Source organism: Neophocaena asiaeorientalis, unplaced genomic scaffold (genome assembly GCF_003031525.2).
Source record: "Neophocaena asiaeorientalis asiaeorientalis breed wild unplaced genomic scaffold, Neophocaena_asiaeorientalis_V1.1 scaffold308, whole genome shotgun sequence".
NCBI lineage: Eukaryota > Metazoa > Chordata > Mammalia > Artiodactyla > Phocoenidae > Neophocaena > Neophocaena asiaeorientalis.
In genome coordinates this window covers 1,703,237-1,730,939 of record NW_020172768.1, presented here as the reverse complement: position 1 = coordinate 1,730,939, position 27,703 = coordinate 1,703,237, and the positions used below count along the sequence as shown (strand labels likewise).

At 49.4% G+C, this 27,703-nt stretch overlaps 2 protein-coding genes across 7 annotated transcripts in view; one reads left to right on the top strand and one right to left on the bottom strand.

Annotated features, from left to right (window-relative positions):
• The first annotated feature begins 365 nt into the window (after positions 1 to 365).
• Positions 366 to 24,014, top strand: TMEM218 (transmembrane protein 218). 3 transcript variants are annotated; one of them, XR_003002659.1, is made up of 5 exons: positions 366 to 490; positions 9,887 to 10,101; positions 10,949 to 11,051; positions 14,389 to 14,587; positions 22,626 to 24,014. XR_003002659.1 is itself a non-coding variant. In XM_024740732.1 (4 exons), the coding sequence occupies exons 2-4, from the start codon at positions 9,992 to 9,994 to the stop codon at positions 14,521 to 14,523; spliced, it is 348 nt and encodes a 115-aa protein (XP_024596500.1). In that variant the 5' UTR covers positions 372 to 492; positions 9,887 to 9,991; the 3' UTR covers positions 14,524 to 16,859. The 3 variants fall into 3 exon arrangements, 1 of the variants encoding a protein (XP_024596500.1); XR_003002660.1 differs by lacking the exon at positions 22,626 to 24,014 and adding an exon at positions 15,609 to 16,859 and having other exon boundaries at positions 372 to 492; XM_024740732.1 differs by lacking the exon at positions 22,626 to 24,014 and having other exon boundaries at positions 372 to 492; positions 14,389 to 16,859.
• The window catches only part of SLC37A2 (solute carrier family 37 member 2), a 25,572-nt gene continuing 18,817 nt past the window's right edge, over positions 20,949 to 27,703 (bottom strand). For 2 of the 4 annotated variants that reach the window (XM_024740730.1, XM_024740727.1), the window contains 9 exons: positions 26,304 to 26,366; positions 25,948 to 26,033; positions 25,423 to 25,471; positions 25,178 to 25,251; positions 24,848 to 24,926; positions 24,608 to 24,705; positions 24,300 to 24,364; positions 24,029 to 24,085; positions 20,949 to 22,504 (listed from right to left, as the gene is read on the bottom strand). In XM_024740730.1, coding sequence (XP_024596498.1) covers positions 24,055 to 24,085; positions 24,300 to 24,364; positions 24,608 to 24,705; positions 24,848 to 24,926; positions 25,178 to 25,251; positions 25,423 to 25,471; positions 25,948 to 26,033; positions 26,304 to 26,366 — 545 coding nt within the window. In that variant the 3' untranslated portion in view covers positions 20,949 to 22,504; positions 24,029 to 24,054. The remainder of the gene's footprint in view (positions 22,505 to 24,028; positions 24,086 to 24,299; positions 24,365 to 24,607; positions 24,706 to 24,847; positions 24,927 to 25,177; positions 25,252 to 25,422; positions 25,472 to 25,947; positions 26,034 to 26,303; positions 26,367 to 27,703) is intronic. The other 2 variants (XM_024740728.1, XM_024740729.1) reach the window with 2 other exon arrangements.

Here is a 27,703-nt window from a genome sequence, read left to right as displayed (position 1 = left end):
ATTATACTCCGGAACAGGCACTAAGGTCTAGAAAGGAGGAAGGGGTGGCCGGAACTCTCCGCCTCACAGCGCTGCGGTCCTGTCTCCATGGTAACAGCGAGGCAAGCCGGGAAAGCAACTCCTCCGCCCAACAACCCGCCCTCAGGCTAGACTGACCAATGGTCCCGTGGGTTACCTAAGGGACGGTGTGATTGACAACGGGGTGGGGCGAGCGTGGGGAGCCAGGACTGTCTCTATCCAATACAACATGAGGCCGGTCCCAGGACCAACAGGCACCGACCAATCGGAGTGCGTAACGGAGGGCGACGTGCCCACCCACCACGCTCCGCGTTGCCTGGAACCGCGGCAGTTGTAAGCAAATGAGGGGGAATTTAGGAGTTGAAAGAGCGGCGCTGGTTAGCGAATCCGTAATTGCCTGGATGAAAGCCCACTTGTGATTCGCCCTGAGTAGACCAAATCGCCTGTGGGCTGAAACAGGCCGGACTGAGAGGTGTGAGTAGGGGACCCGGGAAATGGGGAGCCAGGTGAGGGGGGTGGGGGTGGAAGTGAGATGAGTGGAGGTGGCCGCGGAGAGGAGAGAATGGCAGGGGATGGGGCTGAGACGGCTAGAGGAAGGCGTGGGCGGATGGCGGTGCAGGGACCTCTCAGGCTACCCTCACCGCCGATCTGGACCCAAGGCCTGGCGGCCAATAATTGCTGAATTGGGGGTGGAAAAGGCAGAAATGCTTTATTTCTCATGCTCTTAAGAAAGTGAAATGTCAGTGCCCGATTCGAAATACCTTGTGACCGAAACCTTAATCTCTCTCCCAACTACTGGTAGATAGCGGGCGAAAATTCTGAAGATGAGATCTGTGGGCACTGTTTTCCTGTCGCCAGTTTGAATCTGCGACAGGGCGGGGGAAATTAGACTAATACTTTCTCCCAGTTAAGGGAGGACAGAGTTGGGTTTTGGGGGAGGGCTCCTTCTTATGAGAGAGAAAACCTAAAACGTTATCTCCATTCAGGAAGATGTAAGAAGTTTGCCATGCTTCCTCAGTCATGCCCTATTCTTAGTTTATAATTTAACTAAAGTCAGTTTGATCACTAGGAGTATAAGAAGGTTAACTCCAAATCTCAAGCTTTTAAACACTTTCCCCCCAAATATTAAAGGCCCAGAACTGGTCCTGAACAGTTGGTCTACACAGTGTTATTGTCCATTATTTGCCTCTGCTCTGGCTGAGGCCAGTCTCCACATTATTCCCCAGATACTCAGTGGCCAATCTTGTCTCACCCTCTTTGTTCAAACTATTTTCTCTCCGTGGATCCCCTTCCATTTCTGATTCACTTTTCCCATTCCTACCCATATGCCAGGGCCCAGCATTAGTTCTAGCTGTACCATGAAGACCCACAGTAACTCCAGCCAAAGCAATATTTCCCCCAAATAATACAAGTGAAGAAGTGCTCTGAAGACGGCAGTGCTCCTGTAGTAGTAGTAGTATTTTTGGGGGAAATTAACTATAAATTAAGTTTGGCACATTGTCATATCTTTCTTTAGTGTTTCCTAATTGTTTCATGTGCTGTTGATGTTAACAAACCACAGGCTATTAAGGCAAGAGTGACATCACATTTCTTTTGTATCCTCAAAGTCCCTACCAGTGCTTAAATCAGATGGCGAAAGACAAATATCGTATGATTTCACTCATACGTGGAATAAACAAACAAAAATGAACAAACCAAACCAAACAAGAAGAAGACATAGATCCAGAGAACAGAGTAGTGATTATCAGAGGGGGAGGCGGGGAGGGTGCAAGATGGGTAAAGGGGATCAAATGTAGGGTGACAGATGGAAACTAAATTTTTGATGGTGAGCACACAGTAGGGCATATAGAAGTGGAAATATAATGTTGTACACATGAAACATATAATGTTATAAACCAGTGTTACCTCAATAAAAAATAAATCTTTAAGAAAGAAAAAAGAAAACAGTGGGTTACAGGAGTGAACTGCCCTTCTGGAAGATTCTTCTTCATTTTCCTTTATAGCTGTTCCAAACCTTCAAAGATAATTGGGCGGGGGGTAACTTGCACACTTTTTTTCTACTTTAAACACTTCAATAAGGTTTGAATTTTAAAATATTAGGACAATGCCTCTACCTTTATAATGAAATAAAATGCAAGTCTGGGAAAAATCAATTGTCACGGTACCAAAATGCCATCGATGTGTCATCATCTGTTAACGCGCTGACAGAAAATGGGGAGCAGTGTATCCGGATTACACCCTTCCACCCTTTTTCCTGCGTGCTTCTGTGATTTGAAAGCGCATAGCGACTGTTGTCCTTTAAACACACCGCTCGGGCCCCCAGCAGGCAGCCCTCCAGTGCCAGCTTCTGCACTGGGGTCAGTACCTCCTAATTCCTGCAGATTCTAAGCAGGGCTCATTCTCTTTCCTTCCTCCCTCCCCAGAGACAAACGCTCTTCTGAAATTGCTTTCCATCATTTATGCCCATGTTTATGTTTACTGTATATGTGTAGTTCATAAACTATATGTATATTGCTATTTAGGTATTTTTAAAATTTTAAAGATACAAGTAGCATAGTACTGTGGGCTTCATTTTGCAACTTGCTTTTAGACTCAATATTGTTTTGAGATACATTCATATCAATAAGGCTAGCTCAAGTTCATCATTTTAAGTGTTCATTCTGAGTATATAATACCCATTCCCTTACTGATGGACATTTAGATTTTTTCAGATGTTTTGCTATTATGAACACCCTTCTACATGTCTCTTTATGCCAGAGTTTATCTAGGACCATGGTTCTTTAAGGGGATGGTAATGCCCCTTTGGTCATTTTGGAATTCGTGAGGGCACCTCTGGTTATTATTGTGATTTTGGGGACACTACCAGGGTTTACAAAGAAGGTCTGGGGACGTTAGAAGTCCTGCAGTACACTGGACAGCCCCTCATAGTAAAGAATTGTCCTTCCTCCTGCACAACTTTTGAGGGTCTCACAGGATATTCATTTATAATATGAGCCTAGAACCTAACTCCATTTTTTGTATAAACATAATGTATTTTTTGGCACAGTTTAATATAGTAAAATTTCCAGGAATGCAACTCTAATGTAAATCAAGGGGAAAGTATACTTATTTGTGGTTTGGAACTTTTTAACAAGAGTTGTTCATCACTCTAGAAAACCCTGTACCTGAAGGCAGCCCAGCTCGTGGTATTTGAGTTGCCGTATAACACACCTGCATCAGCCAGCATTTGTAGCTTTTGCGTTCATGGTGATTCTAAGTTTAGGTGCGAGCATCTGAGTGCGTTACTTCCTTATGTATTCTAGTGTAGTCAGCCTGAACATTTGTATATTTAAACATATGCTGTTTTATTATGAATTACTTTCCATTTAAAATTGGCTTCTGCATATGATATAAAGTAGAGATCTGGTTTTATTCTTTTCTGATTGGATAATCACTTGTCCCAACACTATCTATGAAATCCTCTACCCACTGAGTATAAAGCCAACTCTGTCTTGTGCAAAGTTCTCATAAATGCATGGATCTGCTTCTGGGTTCTCCGTTTTATTCCACTGGCTCACGTGTCTTTATGCCACTATCACACTGTTTTAATTACCTTGGTTTTATAATGTGTCTTGCGGCAGTTGGTAACACGAAAGGCAAGTTTCCATCCTGTTCTCAAAATTGTTTTCGCTATTCTTGGGCTTTTGCTTTTCCATATGAATTTAGGATCAGTTTTCAAGTTCCACAAAAAATTACTTTGAGATTTTAGTTAGAATTGCATTGAACTGATAGATTAAGGAAAATTGAGATATTTCAATATTAAACCATCCCATCCATTCAGGAACATGGGTTATTTCTCTATTCAGACCTTTTAAAAATATGTATCTTCAAATAAAGTTTTATAATTTTTGCTATAAAAATCTTCATGGGCTTCCTGGTGGCGCAGTGGTTGAGAGTCCGCCTGCCGATGAACGGGACCCGGGTTTGTGCCCTGGTCTGGGAAGATCCCACATGCTGTGGAGCGGCTAGGCCTGTGAGCCACGGCCGCTGAGACTGCGCGTCCGGAGCCTGTGCTCCGCAACGTGAGAGGCCACATCTTTTGTTGGATTTATTCCTACTTATACATGTATACTTATTCATAAACATATCTTTTTATTGCAAAAGTTTCAAATATATTCAGAAGTACAGAAAATAGTATAGCAAACATTCATGTATTCGCCACCCAGCTTCAACAGTTAACTCATGACCAGCCTTGTTTCATATTAGCCCCCGTCTTCTCCTCTCCCCTGAATAATTATAAAGTTCCCAGACATCGTTTTCTCTTATCTCTGGTGTGCGTGTGTGTGTGTACCTGTATATCAGAAATAATCTTTTAGCAATATAACCACAACACCATAGCATTTTTAAATTAATTAATTAATTTATTAATTTTTGGCTGCGCTGGGTCTTCGTTGCTGCGCATGGGCTTTCTCCAGTTGCAGTGAGCGGAGGCTACTCTTTGTTGCGGTGCATGGACTTCTCATTGCAGTGGCCTCTCTTGTTGCGGAGCACGAGCTCTAGGCGAACTGGCTTCAGTAGTTGCAGCAGGCGGGCCTCAGCAGTTGCAGTACGCGGGCTCAGTAGTTGTGGCTCACAGGCTCTAGAGCGCAAGCTCAGTAGTTATGGTGCATGGGCTTAGTTGCTCCATGGCACGTGGGATTTTCCCGGACCAGGGCTCGAACCCGTGTCCCCTGCATTGGCAGGCGGGTTCCCAACCACTGTGCCACCAGGGAAGTCCCCACATTTTTAAAAAAAATATATTTTTCATTTAAAAAATAAACAGCAATTCCTTAATATCATCAAGTATCCAGATACTGTTCAGATTTCCCCAGTCATCTCATAAAAGATTTTGTATAGTTGGTTTGTTTGAATCAGGACCCAAACAAGGCCCATATATTGCATTTGTCTGGTATATCTCTTCAGACTTTCTTTGAAGTAAACTTTTTTGGAAGAAAAAAAAAAGGTATAACACACATACCGAAAAATATGCAAATCAGAAGTGTACAGCTAGATACAATTTAACAGAATTAACAAAGCCATGTAACCAACACCCAGATGAAGAAACAAAATTTCATAAGCACCCCAGAACCTCTTCAGACCCCCTCCCTCCAGTCACTACTTTCTACAAGGTAACCACACTCCTGACTTCTAACCCCAGAATTAGTTTGACCTCTTTTTAAACATTATATATGTGGAATTATACAGTACGAACTCTTTTGCCTTTAGCTTTTTACACTCAGTATTTGAAAAACTCACCCACATTGCTGGGTATAGTTGTAGTTTGTTCATTTTTGCTGCTTTCTACTATTCCATTGTATGAATGAAGAGCTTGTATGTATAATACCACACTTTATCTATTCGACTGATGGATATTTAGGTTGTTTCAGTTTTTTTTTTTTTTTTTTGCGGCACGCGGGCCTCTCACTGCTGTGGCCTCTCCCGTTGCGGAGCACAGGCTCCAGACGCACAGGCTCAGCGGCCGTGGCTCATGGGCCCAGACGCTCCGTGGCATGTGGGATCTTCCCGGACTGGGGCACGAACCCGTGTCCCCTGAATCGGCAGGCGGACTCCCAACCACTGCGCCACCAGGGAAGTCCAGGTTGTTTCAGTTTTTAACTATTTCAGATATGGCTGCGTTGAACTTTTGTACATGTCTTTTAGTGAACTTATGTGTATGTGTCTGTTGGGGACACACCCAGGAAGAGAAGAGCTGGGTCTAGGGTTCATGGATATTCAGCTTTATTAGATATTACCAAAGAGTCTCAAAAGCGGTGGTAACAACTACTGGTAGTCTACTGGTAGACTCTCACCAGCAGGGTATGAGGGTTCCAGTTACTCCACATCTTTGTCAACACTTGGTGTTATCTGTCATTTTCATTTTAGCCGTTCTGGTAGGTGTCTAGAGGTACTGCATTTTGGTTTTCATTTGCAATTTCCTGATGACTAATGAAGTTGGGCACCTTTTCACATATTTGTTGGCCATTTGTATATCCTCCTTGTCAAGTGTTTATTCTTAGCTGCTTGATCTATCCGTTTCTGAGAGAGGTATTTTAAAATCTTGCACGAAATTTGTGGGCTTTTCCATTTATTGCGGTGATTCAGTTTTGGCTTTATATGTTTTGAGGCTTTGTTTTAGGTTCATGTGTTTTGAGTTGTATTTTTTTGTTAAATTATTCCTTTTGTGACTGTCGTTATTAATATTTTTCAAAGCTTTACATTCTGTTTTGCTTGATACTGATATTGCTTTACCAGACTGTATTTTGTTTTATTTTGTTTGTTTTTTTCTCTTTTTTTGGTAATTGTGGTAAAAAACACATATATAAAATTTACTACCTTAACAATTTTTGAGTGTTCAGCAGTGTTAAGTATATTCACATCGTTGTGTAACAGATCTGTAGAACTTTTTCATCTTGCACAACTGAAACTCTGTATCCATTGAACAATTCCCCTTTTCCCCTCTTTTTGTTTTGGTAGTATTTGCTTTGTATGTCTTTTTCACTCTCTTTATTTTCAGCCTCTCTCTCATTATGCTTTCTGCACAGCTTTTATAAAGAGCTGTTGGAAAAAAAGTCTAATATAAGAATCTCTTTTAATAGTCAAGTGTAATCTGCTTACATTTACTATGATTACTGTTATATTTGGGCTTATTTTTACAGTCTTATTCTGTATTTTCCTTTGTTTCTTTCCACTCCTGCCTTCTGCTTTCTTCCTTTATTTTTCTCACTCTACTAGTATGGAAGTTATTCATCCTGTTTATGCTATCTGGTGTTTAACATGCATATTTAGCTTAACAAAGCCTATAGGTAAAATCATTAACTCTCACCTCCTCAGAGCAAAATAATAACTATGGAATGATTTAACTTTGAGCTGTCCTTTCTCACCTTCCACTTGTCGACAAATATTTTAATTCTTCCTTGTTTTTAACTCATCAAGAAATTAGTCCTTATCATTAAAGAAGTCTTTACTGTCAGTATTTACTAATATTTTTCTCACCTTTCCTCCTTACATCTCACACCTTCTTTCTTAGTTCATTTTCCTTCTTGGTGAAGTATATCTATGGGAGGTGAACTCCATTCCAGTCTTTGTATGTCTGAAAACCTCTATTTTACACTCACTCCAGTGGGAACCTTGCATGCAGACCTCCCTCCAGAGAGGTTTCCATTTGTCTATGCTGGGGTCCTATGGGCTTCTCACTGTTCGTGTAGTTTTCATGTTTCTCTTACTACTTGGGATTCCCACACCTCAGTGCTAGTGTGATCTGAACCCCTCTCCCGCATGTGATGAAGGATTGGGATGCAGATTTCTCTTGGGTTGTTCTTTTTTCACCCATGGGCTCAGGTACTTGGCCTGCTTTCTTCCAGCCACGTCAGCATCAGATTTTTTAGTCCCTGTTTCAAAGACAGCTGAGCCCTTACAGAGCCCATTTTTATACCTTGTTCTCAGTTCTAGTTCTCTGTATCATGGGTCTGAGGCCTCACCTGTCGAGGAAAGGACCACTCCTAAGGTTTGCACCTGGTTCCAGGACCCCTGTAGGTCTTTGGGCTCAGCTCCTGCTTGCTATCCAGGCTTTGAGTTACATTTTTGTTTATAGTACTTAAGGATTTCCCTTTATTGCTTTCAAGCTGCGCTGTGTATTAAATTCTTTTCATCTATTTTATTAAGCCTTTCTATGTGTTTGCTGTTATGTGGGGTAATTCCCGTGTCAGCTCTGTCCAGCATATTGACCAGAAGCCACAGTCATCTTTCTCTGAAATTAGACACGATCCCATCACTCCTTCATTGGACTTTTGTGGGCTTGTTAGCACTGCTTCATGTATTCATCCAACAAATACCTATTACTTACAACCTCTGTAGAAAAGAACCAGCGAGACTGTAGTGAGCAAGATACAAAGTCTCTGCCCTCCTGGAGTTTACTATTCTAGCTGGAGAGACAGAAGGTAAACCTGTGAACAATAAATCAGAATGTGAACTACAGTTTGTGAAGTGCCCTCTGAAGGAACTAGAGTGAATGTGGGTTTCTTTAGCTAGGATGGTCAGGAAAGACCGCTCTGAGGACGCTGTGTTTAAAGCTGGGTCAGAAGGATGAGGAGAAGCCAGCCCTGCAAATGGTAGACGGCTTCTTTGGGGCCAGGGGTTCATTCCAGGCAGTGGAAACAGCAGGCACAAGGACCCAGAGATGGGAAAACCCTTGGCATATTGAGTTACTGAGGAAACCCGACACCCCTGTGTCTAATGAGGGGAGAATGGGCAAGGGGGCCACGCCCATCTGCTGCCAGGCCTCTCTGCCCACCTCTCCCTTACTCTGTCCTCTGGCCATGGCTCTCTCCCAAATGGGCCCAGGCAGAGTCACCTCCTTTGTAAAGCCCTTCTCGCATCTCGATCCCCACTGCACCTTGTTTCCCTACTGATCAGAATGGCAAGCTGTCTGCATAACAGTGTTTAGGCCTTAAGCTTCTGTCAGAAGAAATGTCTCGTTTACCTTGTGATCCCCAGCTTGTAGCAATGCTGTACAAGGTAGGTGCAAAATAAATGTTGACTGGGACTTCCCTGGCAGTCCAGTGGTTAACACCCCACGCTTCCAATGCAGGGGGCGTGGGTTCGATCCCTGGTTGGGGAACTAAGATCCCACATGCCTCTCTGTGTGGCCAAAAAAATAAATAAAATAAATAAATAAATGTTGAGTGAATATATGTGGGGTTTTGTTGGTTAGCAGTTCATGCTTAGGACTTACTTTCCAAAATCTTTATAACAGAAATTCTCATAGGTAATCATTTTTGTGGTATTTAAGCCATTAGGGTAAAGAAAACCATCAGCCTGAGGAGGAAATTGTTTGCTTAAGGCTTGCCTCTGATACTGAAAGGGAAAATCAGGGGAGGTACTATATGGTGTTACCCTGGAGTGGGTTGAATGGTGGCCCCAAGAAAGATATGTCCACATCTTAACCCCTGGAACCTGTGAATGGGACAGGTTTATTTGGAAAATGGGTCTTTGCAGATGCAATTAAGTTAAGGATCTTGAGATGAGATCATGATGGATCATTTGGGTGGAACTAAATCCAATGACAAGTGTCCCCATAAGAGATGGGACAGGAAGAAGACAGAGACGCAGGGGAGGCCATGTGAAGACAGAGGCAGAGATTGCAGTGATGCAGCCACAAGCCAAGGAACACCTGGGGCCGCCAGGCGCTGGAAGAGGCAGGAAGAATTCTCTCTTAGAGCCTTTGGAAAGAAGTGTGACCTGGCTGACACATTAATTTCAGAATTCTGGCCTCCAGAACTGTGAGAGTGTAACTGTCTTTTGTAAGCCACCGGGTTTGTTAATACTATGCCATCACATTATACCTCAGTTACGTCTTCTGTAACGTGGATATAATACCTACCTCAGAAGCTTATTGCCATGATTGAATGAGCTATATTTGTAAGGTACTTAGCACAAGTGAATGTTCAGAAACAGTGATGGCTCTTCTTCTTCTCCAAGGATTAGGAGTTCTGTCTTGTGATTCACAGCTCGCACCACAGACTTAACCCGAGAGCTACGACTTCTCGTGGGCCCTGGAGCCCTCAGGTCCTGGTACCTTTTACAGCCCTCGGTTAGGGTTTTGTATCAAGGGAGAATCCAGCTTGTGGGTTGTGGGAAGACAAACTCAGATTCCGAATTTGAAATGACCCACATGGAGCAGAAAGCAGCTTCTCAGTCCTCACCAAAAAGAAAGGTTTGGGTTCTAAATTTTTAGTTCCTATTAAGGGACTCGACATTCCCAAAGACCTGTATTGACGAATCCTCCTACCACAGCAATCATCAAAAATTCCCCAGAATGAATTGGGACTTTCTGTGTTTGACCGCCCACCAGGAAACCCAGGAGCGCACGGAAGCCTGGCGGTACCCACACACCAGGGACAGACAGCTCATCGGGCCGGGGGGTCCAGGCCTGCAGCTCTCAGCTGCGCCCCCCTGCATGGCTGGCACCGTGCTGGGCGTGGGGGCTGGCGTGTTCATCCTCGCCCTGCTCTGGGTGTCAGTACTGCTGCTGTGTCTGCTGCTATCCAGAGCCTCAGGTATAGCTAGGTAAGGCCTTCTCTCCAGCCAGGAGTCCCAGGTAAAAGCGATTAGAAGTGCAATCACTGACGCTCATGAAACGTTTAGAATTCAGAAGCTCATTGTTGTAATTACTGGCCGTTTGAATGAGTTGCATTTTCACGTCATCATAAGGACTAACTGTTATTTATGCTCGGAAGCAGAGGTGGGAGGAGAAGGGGAGTGGTATCTGTCAGCTTTCAGTGTTGGGGAGATGGGGACACAGGGGATGGAAAGAGAATCCGCTTTCGGTGCCTGTTGAGTTTCTTGAGGTTGTATGTGTGCGTGTTTCTTAATTGTTGAGATTTACAGCAGGCACTGGGTCCAGCCCCTAAGGCTCCAGACCTGGGCCCTGGGACGCTGAAGAGTCGTAGGTGACTTGGGCTGGCATTGACTTAAGAAAGAATCAGGCCATAAACTGACTCTAAGGTCACCATGGAGTCACACTCCCTGGCCAGACAGTGTAGGTACAAATCAGCAAGTTACATCATTTACTAAAGTTTTCTGGTTTAAAACACAGCACTTGGGGGATGAGCTGCTTCGCTTTTTCCTGATCATGACTGCACAGAGGCAAAGATAAAAACTACCAATTCCCATTCTTAGGAATTTGGAGTTCCCAGGAATAAACAGGAACGCATCCCGCTGGTACCTGTCTGGGAAGAAGGGTTTGGGGATGAAGGGGAAAACATTTCTAAATTCCCTGGGCGGTGTGGGCAGCACACTGGGCCCTGTTAATGGACTGAAAACAGGATATCCGCCCAGGGAAGAGCCAGTCCCGGCCTAGCTGAATAGAGAGGAGACTGAACAGTACTTTTAACCCTCTGTCTTTCACTCCCAGGTTCTCCGTCATTTTCGTGTTCCTCGGTGCTCTGATTATCACGGCGGTTCTGTTGCTCTTCCCCCGAGCCAGTGAATTCCCAGCCCCTGAGGCTGAGATGAAGGTAAAACCATGGGTTTTGTTTTGCATCCTGAGTTGTGTCTCTTCTTTCTCTTGCTCTGGACTTCCATCCTGCCCCACATGGTCCCTGATGCCAGGAGGGCCGAAGTGTGTTAGAAAAATTGTGAAGTTGAAACCAGGATGGGGGGAGCTCAGAGGGAGTTTTAACCCCCTCCCCCCTCCCCCAGGAAGAGACAGTTCTTCCGATGCCCCCTTGCGACACCCCCGGGCAGCTATTTGCCTAGTCTGTTCTCGTCTCCAGTTTGCATCAAGTGGAACGAGCCGTAAGCCCAGAAGCCACCTCGTGGTGTGAGGGCCGGAGCCGAGCAGACAGGCGGGAAGAGCCTGTCCTGAGTAAGAGGCTCCCGCTCCTGCTGGCCTTGGCTCAGAAACTCGCATCCCGGGCAGCACTTAGGCAGTGCTCTCCGGTGCTGACCGACATGCTTTTTCACCTCCGTGTGTTTGCGTTTTTCCACTTGTGGCATGGAGCGAGCACTGTCCATAGAGAAGAGCAGTGAGGAAGGAGGGGCGCTTCTCTGGAAAGCGGAAGTTGTAGAGGTTGGTGCGTTTAATACGAACAGCCTTTGGGGAGGCCCCTTTGGTCCTCGTTTCTAGAACCACATCTCCCAGCACCTACCTGTCTACGTGGATTTTTATCATCTCTCCTAGACCCCACCCATTCTGGTTCACTCCTGACTGGGGCTCTGGCTTTGCCATACAGAGCTGGTCTCAGGTCCCCACGATCTTGATCACAGTATTGACTTCCTGTGTCCCATTACTTTTTCGAGCAGCTTCTTTCCTCTGTTTTAGTTTTTAAGCTGTCACGGTGATAACAGCTAACGTTTTTTAAGGCATCACTGTGTGCCAGGTCCTGTGCTAAGCCTGTTATTTACAAGCTCTCATTTAAACCTCAGGACAACCCTAGGTGGTATGACACAGGTGCTGTTAGTGTCCCCAGTTCATAGGTGAGGATGCCGAGGCTGGCAGGGGTTAGGGTAACTTGCCCAAAATCATACATGTATAGGAAGAGGCAGAGCAAGGATTCAAGCTGAGGTCCGTCTTCAAAACCTTCATTGTTGGGGACTCCACAGAATACTGGGGGCCTTCGCAGCAAGTGCAGAGGCGACTATTTTGACACTAGACACTAGACTACACAAAATGATATAACTCCTGAACTAAAATCGGCACACATTTCCAGTTCTATCTAGGACTGACCATGGCAAAAGGGAGGAAATTCGTTCTGAAAATTCCAAGGGAAATAATACTTACCACACAAAACAGGAATTATTTTCATACATGCCAGGTTTTTTTTTGGTCACCATTTGGAAACCGCTCTGACTGTGTCAGGACTGTGTGTGTGAGCTGGGGCGCAGACTCCCACCCTGGTTTTCCTGTCTAAGATGGGGAGAGCGGTGAAGGCTGCGTATTTCTGGATTGCTGCCGATGTGAACATTGGAAGAAGGGCACAGAGTAAACACTGTTTCGAAATCAATCCCTCTTTCCTCTGTCATGTGAGTTTCAGACCCAGGAGAGCAGAATGGGCTTTGAGCAAAATACGTTGGTCAGCATGGCCAGCAGGATCTCATTTCCAGGTTTCGAGCACCAGCCCCTTCAGCAGCTTGGCTCAATACTGTATCAATAATACATGGCCTGGGCCCTGCTCACCCAAGGCCTGCTAATTGGCTAATTAAACAGTGAACCCTGTCGAGCCAGCAAACATGCAGCTCGCGAGAGACTTGTTCAGTCCTGGAGCCAGGGTCAAGGTTATGTTAAAGCTGTTTCATCAAGCTGACCTTTGTTGTAAGTTGGCTGTCAGGGTAATCTCTGGAGCAGCCCTTTCCTTCTTGGTGTCTTTGGAACTCAGGGATCACAGCAGAGCTCGGACTTGACAGGTGCTTTGTGTATCGCCACTGTATTAGTTACCTACTGCTGCTGTAACAAATTACCACGAAATTAGTGGCTTACAACACAAATTTACTATCTTATATAGTTCCGTAGATTAGAAGCCCCAAATTAGCCTCACTGGGCTAAAATCAAGGGGTTGGCAGGGCTGTCTTCCTTTCTGGAGGTTCTGCGGAAGGATGTTTCCTTGCCCTTTCCTGCTTCCGGAGGCCACCCTAGGCTTGCAGTCCCCTTGCTCCATCTTCAGAGCCAGCAAAGTAACGTCTCTCTGACTCTGCCTCCGTCCTCACATCTTTCTCTCTGACCCTGTCTCCTGCATCCCTCCACCACTTCTAAGGACCCTTGTGATTGCACTGGGCCACCTGTAGTGGACAATTCAGGCCAATCTCCCTATTTTAAGGTCAGCTCATTAGCAACCTTAATTCCATCTACAGCCTTAATTCTCCTTTGTCGCGTAATTTAACATATTTGGACTTTCTGGAGATGAGGATGTGGACATTTTCGGGCCATTATTCTGTCAACCACAGCCGCCCTTCAGGTATTTTGGGTTCTCTTCAGGTGCTGGGTTCTGAACGCTTCCGGAAGTTGTGAAGTCCCCAGTCACTTGGCTTTTGTGCTGCTTCTCCCTTAAGTCTGTAGATTAAACGGCTTTTTCCTGCCCGGACTTAAGCAGCACCATTTGGATCTGCGGAAAACAGAGCTCTGGCTGTGAACAGTAGACAAGCAGGTAGGGCCAATACCAATCATAGGTTTATGTCAGCAAAGACCAACAGTTTCGGGGCCTCAAGGACAACTGGTTGCCAAGCAGCCAACTGTACGAATTGGGGCAAGTTATCTCCCCTCTTCGTGTTTCAGTATCTCAGGAAAATGACTATTTCCCCCAACCCTTGGAATGCTGGGTTACGAATTTTAGGGTTCAGAACTCTTCTGATGAAAGTTTTAGAGTCGCCTTTTCATTTTGAAAATGACATCTCCCGAGTTGGCAATGGGTTGATTACGTGAGGGCTTGGGTCCTGGGTGTGTGGGGTTTATTATACTGTCGTATCTTTATGTATGTTTAAAATTCTCCGTGATGAAAAGTTGACAGCCACCTAATGAGCCTTTCAGGGACCAAGCAAGCAAACTTCTCATTAACTCTTTCCGAGAACTGATTTCAGAACAGAAAAGGACTCGTCCAGGGTCTTCAGAGTGTTTGTGAACCTCCTACATGGAGCCATTTGTTCCCTGGACTTCATTAAGCCTCTCTTTATCTTGTATTTCTGGCTCAGCACATTGAAAAAAGGTTCTTTCTTATCCATTTGCAGGGCAGACTCAGGGCAGGATGTTACTGTAAGTTACAAATATGGACAGACTCTGGGCCCATTCATCAGAGATTACAGATGAGCACAGCCAGGGTGTGGAAGTGACAGCAATTTCATTTTTGATGTTTCTTTCTCCAGATTGTAGATGCCTTTTTCATTGGCCGCTATGTCCTGCTGGCTTTCATCACTCTTGTCTTCCTTGGGAGCCTTTTCTTGGTTCTAATCCATCACATCGTGGAGCCAATCTATGCCAAACCACTGCGGTCCCACTGAGCATCTTCAGGAAAACCAAGACCCTGTTCCTTCCCTCGCCTTGATGTCATTGACGAGTGGAAAGGTATTGTTCGGAGTCTTGTTTTGACAGCCTTCCTGCCTAAAGATCGGAGGGTCATCTCTTCAGCACTAAGACAAATCCCTTGAGTCCTGGCTTCCAGAAACAGGGTTGCAAAATTGCCCCTGGGGAGAGATTCTCACCAGCTTAAGAGGGATATTGCCATCTTCTTAGCACCTGTACCTCAGATTTTCCACCTCTTTTGAAAAGGAAATAGCAACAGGGATCTGCTTAGAGTAGGTTTTCAATGAAGACTTCAGTAAATGAATTTTGGGAAAAGGGGCACTTTGGCTTCTGCTGTCAAATCGACGGAAGAACTTGGTCCTTTTTGATACTATGAAAAATTGTTAGTTACGAGGTCAAGATCATTTGGGAAAGAAAGACAATCAAAGTTCAAAAGGTTATTTCAGTGTAATGACCTGGAGACATATCCAGGCCCCAGTTACGGAGCACTCCGCATATCACGACACCGGGCTCCACAGAGGCCACGGTGTCGCTTCCCGCTGCTCCAAGAAAGCAAGCAACAGCAGCTAAAGGACTGGCTTTCACCTCGAACTCCTGGCCACAGCCTTCTAAACCTCGCATTGCTATATTTCAGGTTTACTCGGGGATTAGAGGCGGGGTATGGAAATGCCAGTTGTGTGTCCTGCTGCTCTCTCTGGATTCTTTAGCTTCCAGGATTTGGCGGCCTTTGTTGCCTTATTTGGTTACCATAAGAGTCCATTTGGGGTTACTGTCATCTCTTTCATCTTCGTAGCTCTTTCTCCAAAGCTGATGAGGAATGTATATGCCCAGGCTTAGGTATAACTTTATACCTAAGCCCCCAGACCAAGTGAAATTTGTTAGTAACTAGAGGGGCTCTAGGCTGGTTCCATTTTGGAAGTCTTATCCTGGCTCCCTAGAGCTATTTGAAGAAGGACTTTCTGGCTTAAAATTAAGAACCAGAAAACGAGTTGGAATAAGAACTTTGATTGAGTACATGCTATAATGCCAGTAGTACACTAATCTTTTTTTTTTTTTAACACAGATGTAAATGACAGGCTTGTGTGTTAAGGGCAAAAATATGCTTTGTACAAAGCGTATTTTAGCTCAGCCTGCCTTCTGTAGATCCTGTAACTACCAGCAGTGGTGACATGAATGATGGGTCTCCTTCTACCTTCATACGCCACGAAGTCGTGTCCAACCCTGAAAACAACCCTCACAGGGTTGGGATAAGAAGTAGAAGTCTGGGAGGACAAAATGAATTTCACTGAGTTCTACATGGGGGACCCCGATAATCAATGGCTAATATGGCACCCCTTGTGCTCACGGCCTTCCTGGGGACAGGGCTTAGAGGGCATCCCTTAAATACAAACAAATCATCTCAGGGTCCCATTCATCCTTCTTTGATCAATGGCCTTAGCACAGGTGGTGCCACCCAGAGGGGATCCCGTGGCAAAGAGACTGTGGTGATGCCACTGTCTGGAAGCGGGGGAGGGAGAGTGAATCAGGGCTTCCATATAAGAAGACAGGTTATTTCACAGCCTCTTAAAATTGCATCCTGACGAAAACCACATGAGCAGGACGCCACAACGTTCACAGCGGAGTCGTTTCTCTGATCCACTAGGTGGCGCTGTCGCGAGCCGGCAGAACACACTTCGTAATTTTTTTGACAAGTTCCTTTTATTTCTCACTGGTAAAACAGAAGTAAAGCTAACATTCTTTCCTGATGCATGGTATCGGATATTTAATCTAAGAATTCATCAGAATTATTGTACGCTGTTCAGTTGCTAGGGAATGCACTGCCATTCATGCCTGCTGCACACAGCAGGTGTCGGCACTCACTCAGCATTGACTGTGCTCCCACTGGGTGTGAAGCACGGTCCTGGTGGAGTAAATCCATCCCAGAATGAGGCTCTGAGGCATCCAGGCTGTCTTCCTCACTCCATCCTGGGATGAAGGGATCCAAATCATTTTTAAATGTTTTTATTCTAACATAAAGTAATCCATTTCTTGATCTGTTCTCTAAGACATCAACTTTTCTGTCAGCTCTATCCTGTTGCTGCTGCAGTTGAAGGGTTTTGTTTTGCTTTGATTTTTATTCATGTGTAAAGAAACCTGCTGCAATTGTTTCACAGATGAGAGACAGGCAGAGAGATACAGGGGTTTAAAAAGTTGCCCAGGGGCTTCCCTGGTGGCGCAGTGGTTAAGAAGAATCCGCCTGCCAATTCAGGGGACACGGCTTCGAGCCCTGGTCCGGGAAGATCCCACGTGCCGCGGAGCAACTAAGCCCGTGCACCACAACTACTGAGCCTGCGCTCTAGAGCTCGTGAGCCACAACTACTGAGCCCACATGCCACAAGTACTGAAGCCTGCATGCCTAGAGCCCATGCTCCGCAACAAGAGAAGCCACTGCAATGAGAAGCCCGCACACCGCAACCAAGAGTAGCCCCCGCTCGCCGCAACTAGAGAAAGCCCGCGCGCAGCAACAAAGACCCAACGCAGCCAAAAATAAATAAATAAAAATTTAAAAGTTGCCCAGCTTGTTAGTAGTGAGGCTCACACTGCATCGGGATCCTGACATTTCATTTCTCCGATGGTTTTAAGGATCCGTTTTGGCTTTCGAACAACTTCTTATTTTTACCTTGGCTAACACTATTTCTTAGCTATGTGTACCCACCATTCCCCTGACCCGTATCCAAAAAATGTAAACGTTTCATTAAAGAATTCCTAATTAACATTTATGGTACAAATAAAAAGCATTTTATCATGACTTCCTGGCATAAAGCTTCAAGTATTTGGCTCTTATTACATAGGAGCAAGTTTCCAGACACGGGAATGGGAACCGCATGGAAATGAGTCTGGAGAAGCGCTGATTATCCTCGCGGGAGCATAAAAGCTCAGGATTGGAAGGGATGCTGTAGTCCATGGAGTTCAATCTTTCATCTCTATTTCCAGCGCAATACTTCGGAATATTCTATCCTTCACTTGCTGAAATCACAATTTTTATTGTATTGGGCAAACACGTACGAGGCACTTTTCTAAGTGCCTTCTTAAGTATTAACTTATGTAATCCTTATAGCAACCCTGTGAAACAAGTGCTCTTAATACCCCCATTTCACAGATGGGGAACAGGCACAGAGGGGTGAAGGGGTTTGCTTGAGGTCGCTCAGCTAGGGGTTAAACAGGACTCAGGACCTGAACTCAGGTAGCCTCAGTTCTTCACTGCCTTACATCATGTTGCTCCATAAGATGAAAACAAAGGAAAAGGAGGGACCAAGGAATACCAATCTTGAATCTAGAGGAAAATCCAGAATCTTAGGAATTGGCCAGGAATCCAGGGCAATACAGTTAGAAGCCACGTGGACCTCAGGGACAGCCTCACTGATCACGTCTGGTTTCGGGGTGGGGGGGGTGGTTTCTGTGCTGTGAGACTTTGCTTAGAGATACCGGGGGAGCGGCTTGTGGACTGAGTATCAAGGATATACGCGGCAAGCTCTCTCTTCAGCTCTGTCTGCCCAGGAAGTTTGGTACTTGGGTCGGTTTTCAGAGGTGCCAGTGGAAGAATCAGAGCCACAAGCCAAGAATGTGTGTTTGTTTCTCGATCTCTGTCTCTAGCAGACCACATTGGTTGCTGTTTACTCAAGGAAAAACAAAAAATTTCCCAGTCCCCCCACTCCCAGCCTACTCCACACACACCCTCCTGCCTCAGTTTCCTGGGACCTAAGAAATAACAGCAAGGATCAAAGTTGGGGCCCGGCACCACAGACGGAATGAGAAAGTTCATTTTTCTGGTTTCCCTCACACACGTTGGATATTGTAAAGGGTGTACATTTAGCCCAGGTCCTGCCTTCAGGGAACTTGGGGTAGTTACACATGTGGCATCTATATGGTATCCAAATGCTCCATGGCCATCCTCTCCACTTTTTTTTTTTTTTAAATCTTTGCAGATTTCTTTGGTCTTGCTGTCTTCATATTGATGTTGGCCCCATTTTACACTGGGAACATGTAATAGTTTCCTATTGCTGCTATAACAAATTACCACAAACTTAGCAGTTTGGAAGAATACCAATGTATTATAGTTCTGGAGGCCAGAAATCTAAAATGGGTTTCACGAGGTTAAAATCAAGGTTTGGGAGGCTCTAGGGGAGAATCCTGTTTCCTTGTCTTTTCCAGCCTCTGGAGGCTGCCCGTATTCCTTGGCCCTGCATCCATCTTCGAAGCCAGCATCTTCTGACAGTCCAGTGGTTAGGGCTCGCCGCTTTCACTGAACCTGACGACACAGGTTCAGTCTCTGGTCGGGGAGCTAAGATCCCGGCACGTCACTCCGTGGCAGTCAAAAATTTTTAATTTAAAAATTAAAAAAAAAAATTTCTAAGCCAGCATCTTCTAATCTGATACCTGACACTCTTGCCTCCCCCTCTGATTTGTAAGGAGCGGTCCTTAACCACATCTGCCGGGTCTCATTTGCCATGTAAGATAGCATTCACCGGTCCTGGCAGCTAGGCTGTGGACCCCACTGGAGGAGGGGCATTATTCTGCCTACCCCAGCATATCCGGCCCCTCTTCCGCCTCTAAGGACTGCCTCCTTCTACCTTCCCTCTTCTATCCTCTCCGTACCCCACGCCTTCATGCATGAGACCTGCCCCATTAGCTCCAGTGACACTATCCAGTTCTCAGGGTGCCCACCCGACACCCATGATGTGTTGATAACTTCCCCCGACTTCACTCATAGTGGCCGCCTCCCAGTGCTGAGATCCACCAAGAGCCGCTTTCCTTTTCTTGGCTTCTCCCCACCCCCTCACTAGCCCAGCCTCCCAGTGGATCTCTAAAGGAGACATGCAAAGAGATATTGCTTTTTAATTACAAGTGCTATTGTAACATCTATAAGGAAGAACACTTTAAGCTTAATTGAGACCAAATGTGAAGTTAAATTAAATGAATAACTAATTAACATAATGCTCGTGCATTAGCCCCAAGTGAGTGCCGAGGCCCAGAGAGGGGGCAGGTCCTGGGCCTCCAGGGACAGTCAGTGCCCAGAGCTGCAGAGAGGGGTTGCGGGGCAGGGATCCTGGGCCTGGGACCCAGGTGTGCAAGGACCGATGTCAGGGCCCAGGGCCCCGGACTCCTACCTACACCCAGCCTTCATTTCTGAGGCCGGCCCCGAGCTCCCACACGCCCTGTGCATCTCCCTAGCGCCACACTGAGCCGCTGGCACCATAGAATGTCTGTTCATTCTCCAGTCCCTGGGCCTAACACATTTAGGGGCTTGATACGCGTCCGTTTTCACTTCCTTCCTGTTCATTCTTCTTTCTGGATGGTCACATTTGTTCCTCCATTGCCACTAGGATTGCCCTCCTGCCAGCCCTGGCCCTTCAAGGCTGGACAAGTGGACGGTGAAGTCTCTCAACTTGAGTCACCTACCCTGGTGTTTTTTTTCCGCATCGTTTAAACGTTTCCCTGTTCCTGTCTTATCCCCTAACTAAACAAGCCCCTGAGGGCAGGGCGTGCATTGACACTGACTTGTCTCCCTGATTCATAGCGATCCTCTGAGGGAGGTAACGTCATTACTGTTTTCTAATGAGGAAAAGGCTCGAAGCCATCAGTGGTGAGGCTGAGAAGGAGACCTCCAGAGTGAGCGCCCAGGGAGGGACAACACCCTGCCAACACTGCCCCAGAAGCGGTGGGCGAGGGAACCTGTCTCCCTGCAGGAAGCAGAAAGGGAGCCCAGGCACGGGCTCTACCGTGGGATGATGGCGCCATCTAGCGGCTTCCCTGAGTGCTGCTGGCAGCTAAACCTGATCTTTTTGTTTTGTTTTGTTTATTTTTGGCTGCGTTGGGTCTTTGTTGCTGCGCGCAGGCTTTCTCTAGTTGCGGTGAGCGGGGGGCTACTCTTCATTGCAGTGCGTGAGCTCTCTTGTTGTGGAGCACGGGCTCTAGGCACGCGGGCTCAATCGTGGCGCACAGGCTTGCTCCGTGGCACGTGGGATCTTCCCAGACCAGGGCTCGAACCCACATCCCCTGCAATGGCAGGCGGATTCTTAACCACTGCGCCACCAGTGGTAAACCTGATCTTGAGAGACGCATTCTTGAACCTGAGCTGCAGCTCCGCCCTGGGGGCCTGAGGACTTTGACATCCCAACTGACTCCTGCTTTTAAAGCCAGAGTGGGTCTCGGGCACTTTGAGACTTGCTATTTGTCACCATTGGCGTGTGTATAACCTGTCTCAGCGTGGAGGGATTTGTATCCCGCCCATGAACTGCTCGCCCGCGGGTCCCAGTGTCCTCACGACTGCGTCCTCTGGGCACGCCAGTTGTCAGCTCCCCAGCACACCACCCTGTGGCCCTGGGACGCTGCCCCAGCGGCCCACGTGAGCCCTGACAGGACGAGCACAGGCACAGCTGGCGACATCTACATCGGGGCTTAATGGGCAGCTTCAGAGGGCAGACAGAAATGCCAAGCGCTGGCAGACCCAAGGGTTTGGGGCGGCCAGAACACGCGGGAGAGGCCAGCTGCAGGGGGCTGCGAGCTGCACACGTAACAGCTGCCTGAACGAAGCCAGCAGCACCCTCCCACCTTGCTAGTCACGTCGCCCCAGTGCCTGTGCTTAGGGTGTCAGTCCTTTTTCTGTGCCCACTACCTACTCCATTCCTAGAGCACAGCTGGCAAACAGTGAGCACTCGGTAACCACTGGCATTTCATTATCAAAATATTTAATAACATGACTGGTACTTTGGTCGTGCCCTCCGCCCCACACTTCCCCTACAGCAGCACTGCCCTGACAAGCCATCTTCCCTGGGGACACAGAGGGCTGGGACGAGAACAGGCAAGGGGCCCTCACAGTCGGGAGTGACACCTCCCCTCTCTCCCTAGTCCTGCCCTGGAGGATACAGCAATCATGCTTTAATCAAAATGGGTCAGGAGTTAGAAACAGGATCAAATGGAGGGTAGATGGAGGAGTGCCAACGTGGGGAAACACACAGAGAAAACTGGCTTGTGGACAAAGGGACAAAGAGAGGCCGGGTGGCTCTGAAATAGCCACTTCCAGGTACAGGCTGATTACAGAGGTTCACGTTTAGCGTGAGAAGGAGAGACACGCTTTTTCCAGGCCTCGGCCCTGCTGAACCTCTGCCTTCTGACTTGGAATCTGAACAAGCAGGAGTCTGAGCATATCCCTTCTTGTACCAGAATGCAGACACCACTTAGCCCTGACCCCTTCCACTGGCGGCCTCCAGAGCTCAGGCCTTTATCGCTGTGGTTGCAACTGACGCCTTCGGGGCCTTTACAGCTCCTCCTCTCCTTCCGCCCCCCTAGCCAGGACCGTATACTGTGTGGTAAATCACTTCTCTGTCATCAAGGGCTTTGTAGTTAATAGATATTGTTTAATAATCTTTAGGACCAGGCAGCCTCTATGCTCTGTTAGTCCCCAAACAATGATGAAAACCTCCCCTGACGTATTCCCGGCAGCCACGAGACTAGTTACCCATTCATAAATCTTAAGAATGCATGTCCTGTTTCCAAGTACCCGCCCCCCTGCCCCAGGTTAACTATAAAACTGTCCTGATGGCCCCCTGGTGGTGTGGAGCGCTCCCAGACTGCTGTCCACCTGAGCCCGAGCCCCAACCCACCCTGTAAGTGACCCTATACTAAACTGGTCTTGATCACATGGAGCTGCCCCCTCATTTTTTGGTCTCAAGGTGCCTTAGTTCAGTGGGCACTTTGCGTCCCCTCCGTCCTCCAACAAGGCCCTTGAGTCTTCCGTGGCCTCAAGCTTGGTGGTCCCCTTCTGGTGGAGAGTCTCCTAGCCCGTGGAAGCCTCGTGGGCTGCACTGGCTGGTGTTGGGCCCAGAGGCTTTGCCTCGGCCTCCTGGGGGGGTGCACTGTGGGACCCGGCGAGGGCCCTCCAAGTTTCTGCTGCGATCGGGTCCTCACATTTCTCTATACCTGCGTGAGGAGCAGAGAGGCAATGGGAGAGAAAGTGAGGACGTCCCCAACGGTGGGGACGGGGAAGGCAGGTCCCAAGGGTCCCTTAATAATTGCCTTTCATCCCGTTCGCTATCATTAGGGCTCCCTGTCACCTCTTCAGCAAGCAGGGAACACCAAGGCAGAATAATGTGAAAAACCTTACAATGCCTGTACCGCGTTTGACCACTCTGCAAAGCAGTACCACATACTTAGCTTGTCGCAGCCTGAGATCAGCCCTACCAGGTATTTAGAAACGAGCAGCCCCATTTGACACACAAGGACGTGGACATTCAGAGAAGGTGCCCAAGGCTCTACAGAAGCAGGTGAGCAGAGAAGTCAGGATTGTCCAGCATTTCTGGTTTCAAGCCCCAGGCTCCCTCTGCCCAAGCAAGTGACTCTGCTTCTCCCACACAGGCCTTCCTCAGAGAAGGACCCGCTGAGGATGCAGAGAGAAGCCAAGCCCGCACACCTGGGGTCAAACTCAGGCTCTGCTGGGACTAGCTAAAGGCCTGAGGTATGTTCCACGAGCTCCGAGCGTCTGTTCTCTCACCTCTAAGCGAGAACATCTACCTCTCAAGGCTGCTGAGAGGGAAGCCAGTACAGCTCACGCCCAGAGCAGACGCTTACTACGCACCCATTCTTTTCCCTTTCTGCATCACTTCCTCTCCTCCCAACGTCCCCCCAGGCCTGGCCGGGGGACAGCAGGTGGAGGGGGCACTGGTCACGTGAGGTGCCATCCACTGCTCCCCCTCCAGAGGGCAGGACAGGGCACAGACTCTGTTAATGCCTCCCGCCCTGCATTCGTCTCCCCCTGAACCCGGACGATGCCTTCCTCAAAGGGAAGCTCTTCCCCAGGTAAGGTGCTGGTTACCATGACCCCAGTGGGCTCTTCCTCACATTTACCATCCAGACCAGGTCCATCGCTCCGGCAGCTTCTCATTAGCAAGAGCTTCCTAAGGAGAGCCAGAAAGGCCACGAGAGAACGTTGCCAACCCAGCACCAGCCGCGCAGCCCAGCCTCTAGCGCCCTGCCTCAGCCACGGGCCTATCTGCGCGGCCTCCACACCCGCCACCGCTGGGCAGCAGGCAGAGAGCACAGCAGGCCAGCTTTGGGTTTTGCTCCAGAGGCTTTGCTTGGTAGCTGCTTTTGTCCGCACACCCCAGGCAGAGGGGCCAGATGCCCTTGGTTTCTGAACTTCGGGAGGCACAGACGGCTCAGAGTCCAAGTTCAGAGGGAAAACGATTTCCCTGGATGCTGCCCCCTCTGTCCTGGGGTCTACGTCCAAAGCCCTATCGCTCTCCCTAAGGAGGAGAGGCTGCCAACCTTCACAGCAGCTCTGGCCCCTTAGGAAACACTTCCCAAGCACCACACTCCGTCCAGACTCAGAGTCTTTGGAACTGGCCCCCAAGGAAAAAGCGAAAGTCAGAAAAATCGCACTGGAGGAGAGAGGCTTTGCATGCACTCTAAGGGCACAGTAGTTACAGACTTGAAGAAAATACTCACAAAAGTCACGGGACTTGAGGAAAATACTACCGCGCGTGGGTTAGGGCCACACTAGAGCTACGGAGACACATGGGGATAACAGAGGACAGGTTAGTGGGGCTGGGGGCCAGGCAGGGGTTCCCGGAGCACGTTCAGCTTCCGGCTCCGAGTTCCTGAGGTCTGGGCTGGAGCGAGGCTCAGACTGGTGCAGAGCAGCTGAGCGCCAGATTTGACTCCCGCGAGAAGTGAGGCCGGGCAGGCGGGGCTCCGGCCCTCCCTCCGCAGGACTTACCCTCTGTCTCTACTCAGGGATGACCTCCAGCCCAGGATCTCTTTGTACACCAACCGGCAGAGGAACTGAGGGGAGGGAGGGCGACCTCAGCGTGCAGCGCGTGGCTGGTCCCCAGCGCTAGGTGACCGCTCGGCTGGCTCCCAGTGTCGCTCCGCAGGGGTTCACCCATGGGACGCAGGGTGGTTCCGAGCAAAGCCCTGGACGGCCGACACTTTGGACCACTTTGGACACTTCGGAACTTTCCAGGGTCCCAGCCCCGCAGGACAGGGCCCCTCCCCACACGCATCTGTGCACCGCAAAGCTCTTACCAAGCAAGCCAGGATGTCGGCAGTGATGAGCATGTAGAAGACGTTGTTCCAGCCTGTGGGGGAAATGAGCCCGGCCAGCAGAGGCCCCAGAGCCGCACCTGTGTGGACCACAGCATGAGAGAAGGGCCCTGCACCAGGGACCCTGGCCCTCCCTGCCCGCAAGAGGGCAGCATCCCAAGAGTGCGCCCGACACCAGGCTTGGGGCTCAGCTGCCGAGAGCCAAGAGCGAGAGTCACAGACCTATGGATCCAGTGCCGTCGATGATGGCCGTGACAGTGGAGAGCGCCTTTGCGTTGCCCTTCAGGCTCTTGTGAGTCCCCTGGGGAGAGAGCACAGTGGGGAGGCCTGAACCAAGAGGCGGCACCGAGCAGGACCGGGACCGGGACCAGGAGAGGGACTGGCTCAGGGAAAGGCAGCGAGGGGGGCTTGGAGCTGGGAAGAAAGGGGGGCCGATGGCAGATTCTGAAGGACTTTGAGGATCTCGTCTCTGCGGGCGGGGGGAGGGGGAGAGAGGTGAAGATGGGCCTGGAGACAGAGGCCCTGGCCAATCCCCGAGGTGGCTCCGCTTACCAGGTCAGCCGAGACAGCAGTGGTGATGAGGGCATAAGGGCCGTTGACCAGGGCTCCACAGGTAAGCAGCATTACTGACGTGGTGATGGAGATGGCCCAGTTAGAGAGGAGAGGCCACCGCCACCCCCAACCCAAAGTGGGTGAGTCCCCCAGGCGTCAGGCTGAGAACCTCCACTTCCCCGAGCCTCCCACCCACGTCCCCAAGCCAGCCTCGCGGTGTCCCCACGGCAGCGCCAGCTCCTCACCTATGGAGATGCTGATCCCACTCTGGCCAACGTAGTTGTACAGGAACATCTGAGAGAGGAGAAGGGGGAAGACAGGATCACAGCCTGGCTTCCCCACGGGCTGCCTCTGTTAGACTGGAGCCCGGAAGTCTGGGAACCCCAGGGGTCCCCTTTCTCCTTTGCCTTCTCATACCCAGGCCTCTCGGTCTTCATGTCCCAGGGATGCAGGGTCTAATATGTGGTGATCTATCATTGCCCTTTGCCCCCAAAGTCTCCTCTCATATCGAACCTCAATCACTTATTCTTTCCTTGGTCAAGAAGCTCAGCAGCTGGCCTCCCCCTTCTCACCAAGGCCAAATAACCACGAATCCCTTTCCAAAATCCTCAGTCTGGATCTCTTTCCTGTGCTGACCCTGGCTTCTCCTCCCCTGGCCGCGCACAGGGATGTACACACGCCAAGAGACGGGTGTGTGCGTGATGCCCAGGCGTGCACAGGGCTCAGCGGCCCACGACACACACGCACTTTGCCCTTGAGGTTCTACGCACCGTGGGGGCAGCCAAGATCAGCATGACACAACAGGTGGTGGCCCTGCCGTTGGTGTAGTCAGAGATGAGCCCCGCCAGGATGCCGCCTGGAACACAACGTGCACGCTGCCGCCCCAGGCATGCGGGACCCCGAGCACTGCCCCATCCCTCAGCCCAGCACGAACCGGGGCCGGGGACCCAGAGCCAGCTGAGTGTCTCCCTCTGCAGCCTTCCCCGCACCCACTGCTCACGGGAAGACCACCTGGGCAGGATGCCACCTGCCTAGGTCACATCCCACTGGACCCGTCCCATTTTTCTGCACCCTGACAAGAGAAGAGGGGGATGCAGCCTAGAGGCAGAGCAGGGCATGGCCTCACCTGCGATGCCACCAACATCGAAGAGCGTGGACAGGTCCCCAGACTCCTTGGCAGTAAAGTGAACTGTGGAAAACAAAAGCATGTGTTCAGACCTGGGGGCTCTGGGCAGACATCCTGGAGGGCCACCGCTGGGAGCGTCCCTGCAGACACCTGGTCCAGTATCACCTTCAGAGGAAGGAGTGGGGCCCATGGAGAAGTGACTGGCCAAAGTCACAAGCGAGTCTGCAGCAGTTTGGGACCGGATGCCCTTTCCAGCCCCCAGTCCTGTCGGATGGCCTTGACCTCCCGGAAAAGCCCTTCTATGAAAGCACTGGGATTTGAGGACCCTGTCCCACTGGGGGTACAACTGCTCTCACTGAGCCTCAGCCTGTCCAGCCCCATTCCTGCCCTCCCCCTGACCGAGCAGCTGGTCCCCATAGAAGCTTGTCACCTCCATTTGAGGTCCCTGCTTATAAACAGAGCCAGGAAGGAGGCTTGCGGGAAAATGGGGACCTCAGGTCCCAGACCTCGCCCTAGAATTAGAAAAAGGGACGCCCAGAAGCTTGACTTGTAGCCCAGCCCTCAAGGTTGACTCACACTCTGTAGCCAGCATCAAGGCCACAGAACAAAGAGTCAGTGATCGCAGGGTTGCCCCGGTGCTCTACCCCCGTCGTCGAGAGAGGCCCCTCAGATGGAGCCGGGGGCGGGGCTGGGGGGGTGAGTTACAGCTTGAGACCTGGCCCTGACTCATCCCCACCGCATCCTGTTCGGTGCAAGGATGCTGTGTGGAGAGCAGCCTCGTCCCTCCCACGGGGCCTGGAGGGAGCCCGGCAGCCCTGGCTGAGTGGTCCTTGGCCCTGGTGGGGCTCTGAGGCTCTGAGGCTCTGGGGGCAGAACTGCTCCCTGATAGAGTAGCTCCACGTGTGGAAAACCAGAGATCCAGGACAGGGGAACATAAACATCCTTTTCAACCGCAAGAGTGACCTCTCCTCATCTGTCTATCCTCGGGCAGGGGCAGAGGCAGGGGAGAGGAGGGCCACAAGGTGGGCAGCCCAGCAGACCCAGGCACAGGGCGTCAATCCCCCGAGGCTCCCGGCAGCCCTCCTTGGAAGAGAACAGCATTTACTGCCAGGCTACAGGCAGCGGGGGTAGCTCATCAGGCCCTCTTCCTTGGGCTGGCGGGGAGGCTTAAGGGGCTCCTGGAGGCGCTCAAAAGGCAGACCGTTTCCAGCACCCTCCCGTCCCGCCCACCTATGAGCCAAGCAGCCTGGAGGGGGGCTTCTCCTATACCTGAGGCTGGAGAAGTTAGGGAGGATTGCAGAACAGAGCTTTGAGTTCCTAACCCCGACTCAGCGCCAAGGGAGGAAAAGTGGCTGGAATTAGGGACTGGGTGGGGGCGGGGGTGCATCTGCAAGGTTTAG

What these genes read in the sequence shown, in the direction of transcription:
- TMEM218 (XM_024740732.1), top strand. Translation starts at nt 9,992, where the DNA reads ATGGCTGGCACCGTGCTGGGCGTGGGGGCTGGCGTGTTCATCCTCGCC. An exon ending in AGAGCCTCAGGTATAGCTAG is followed by an intron (nt 10,102 to 10,948) that starts GTAAGGCCTTCT and finishes TTTCACTCCCAG; the next exon opens with GTTCTCCGTCATTTTCGTGT. An exon ending in CCCCTGAGGCTGAGATGAAG is followed by an intron (nt 11,052 to 14,388) that starts GTAAAACCATGG and finishes TTCTTTCTCCAG; the next exon opens with ATTGTAGATGCCTTTTTCAT.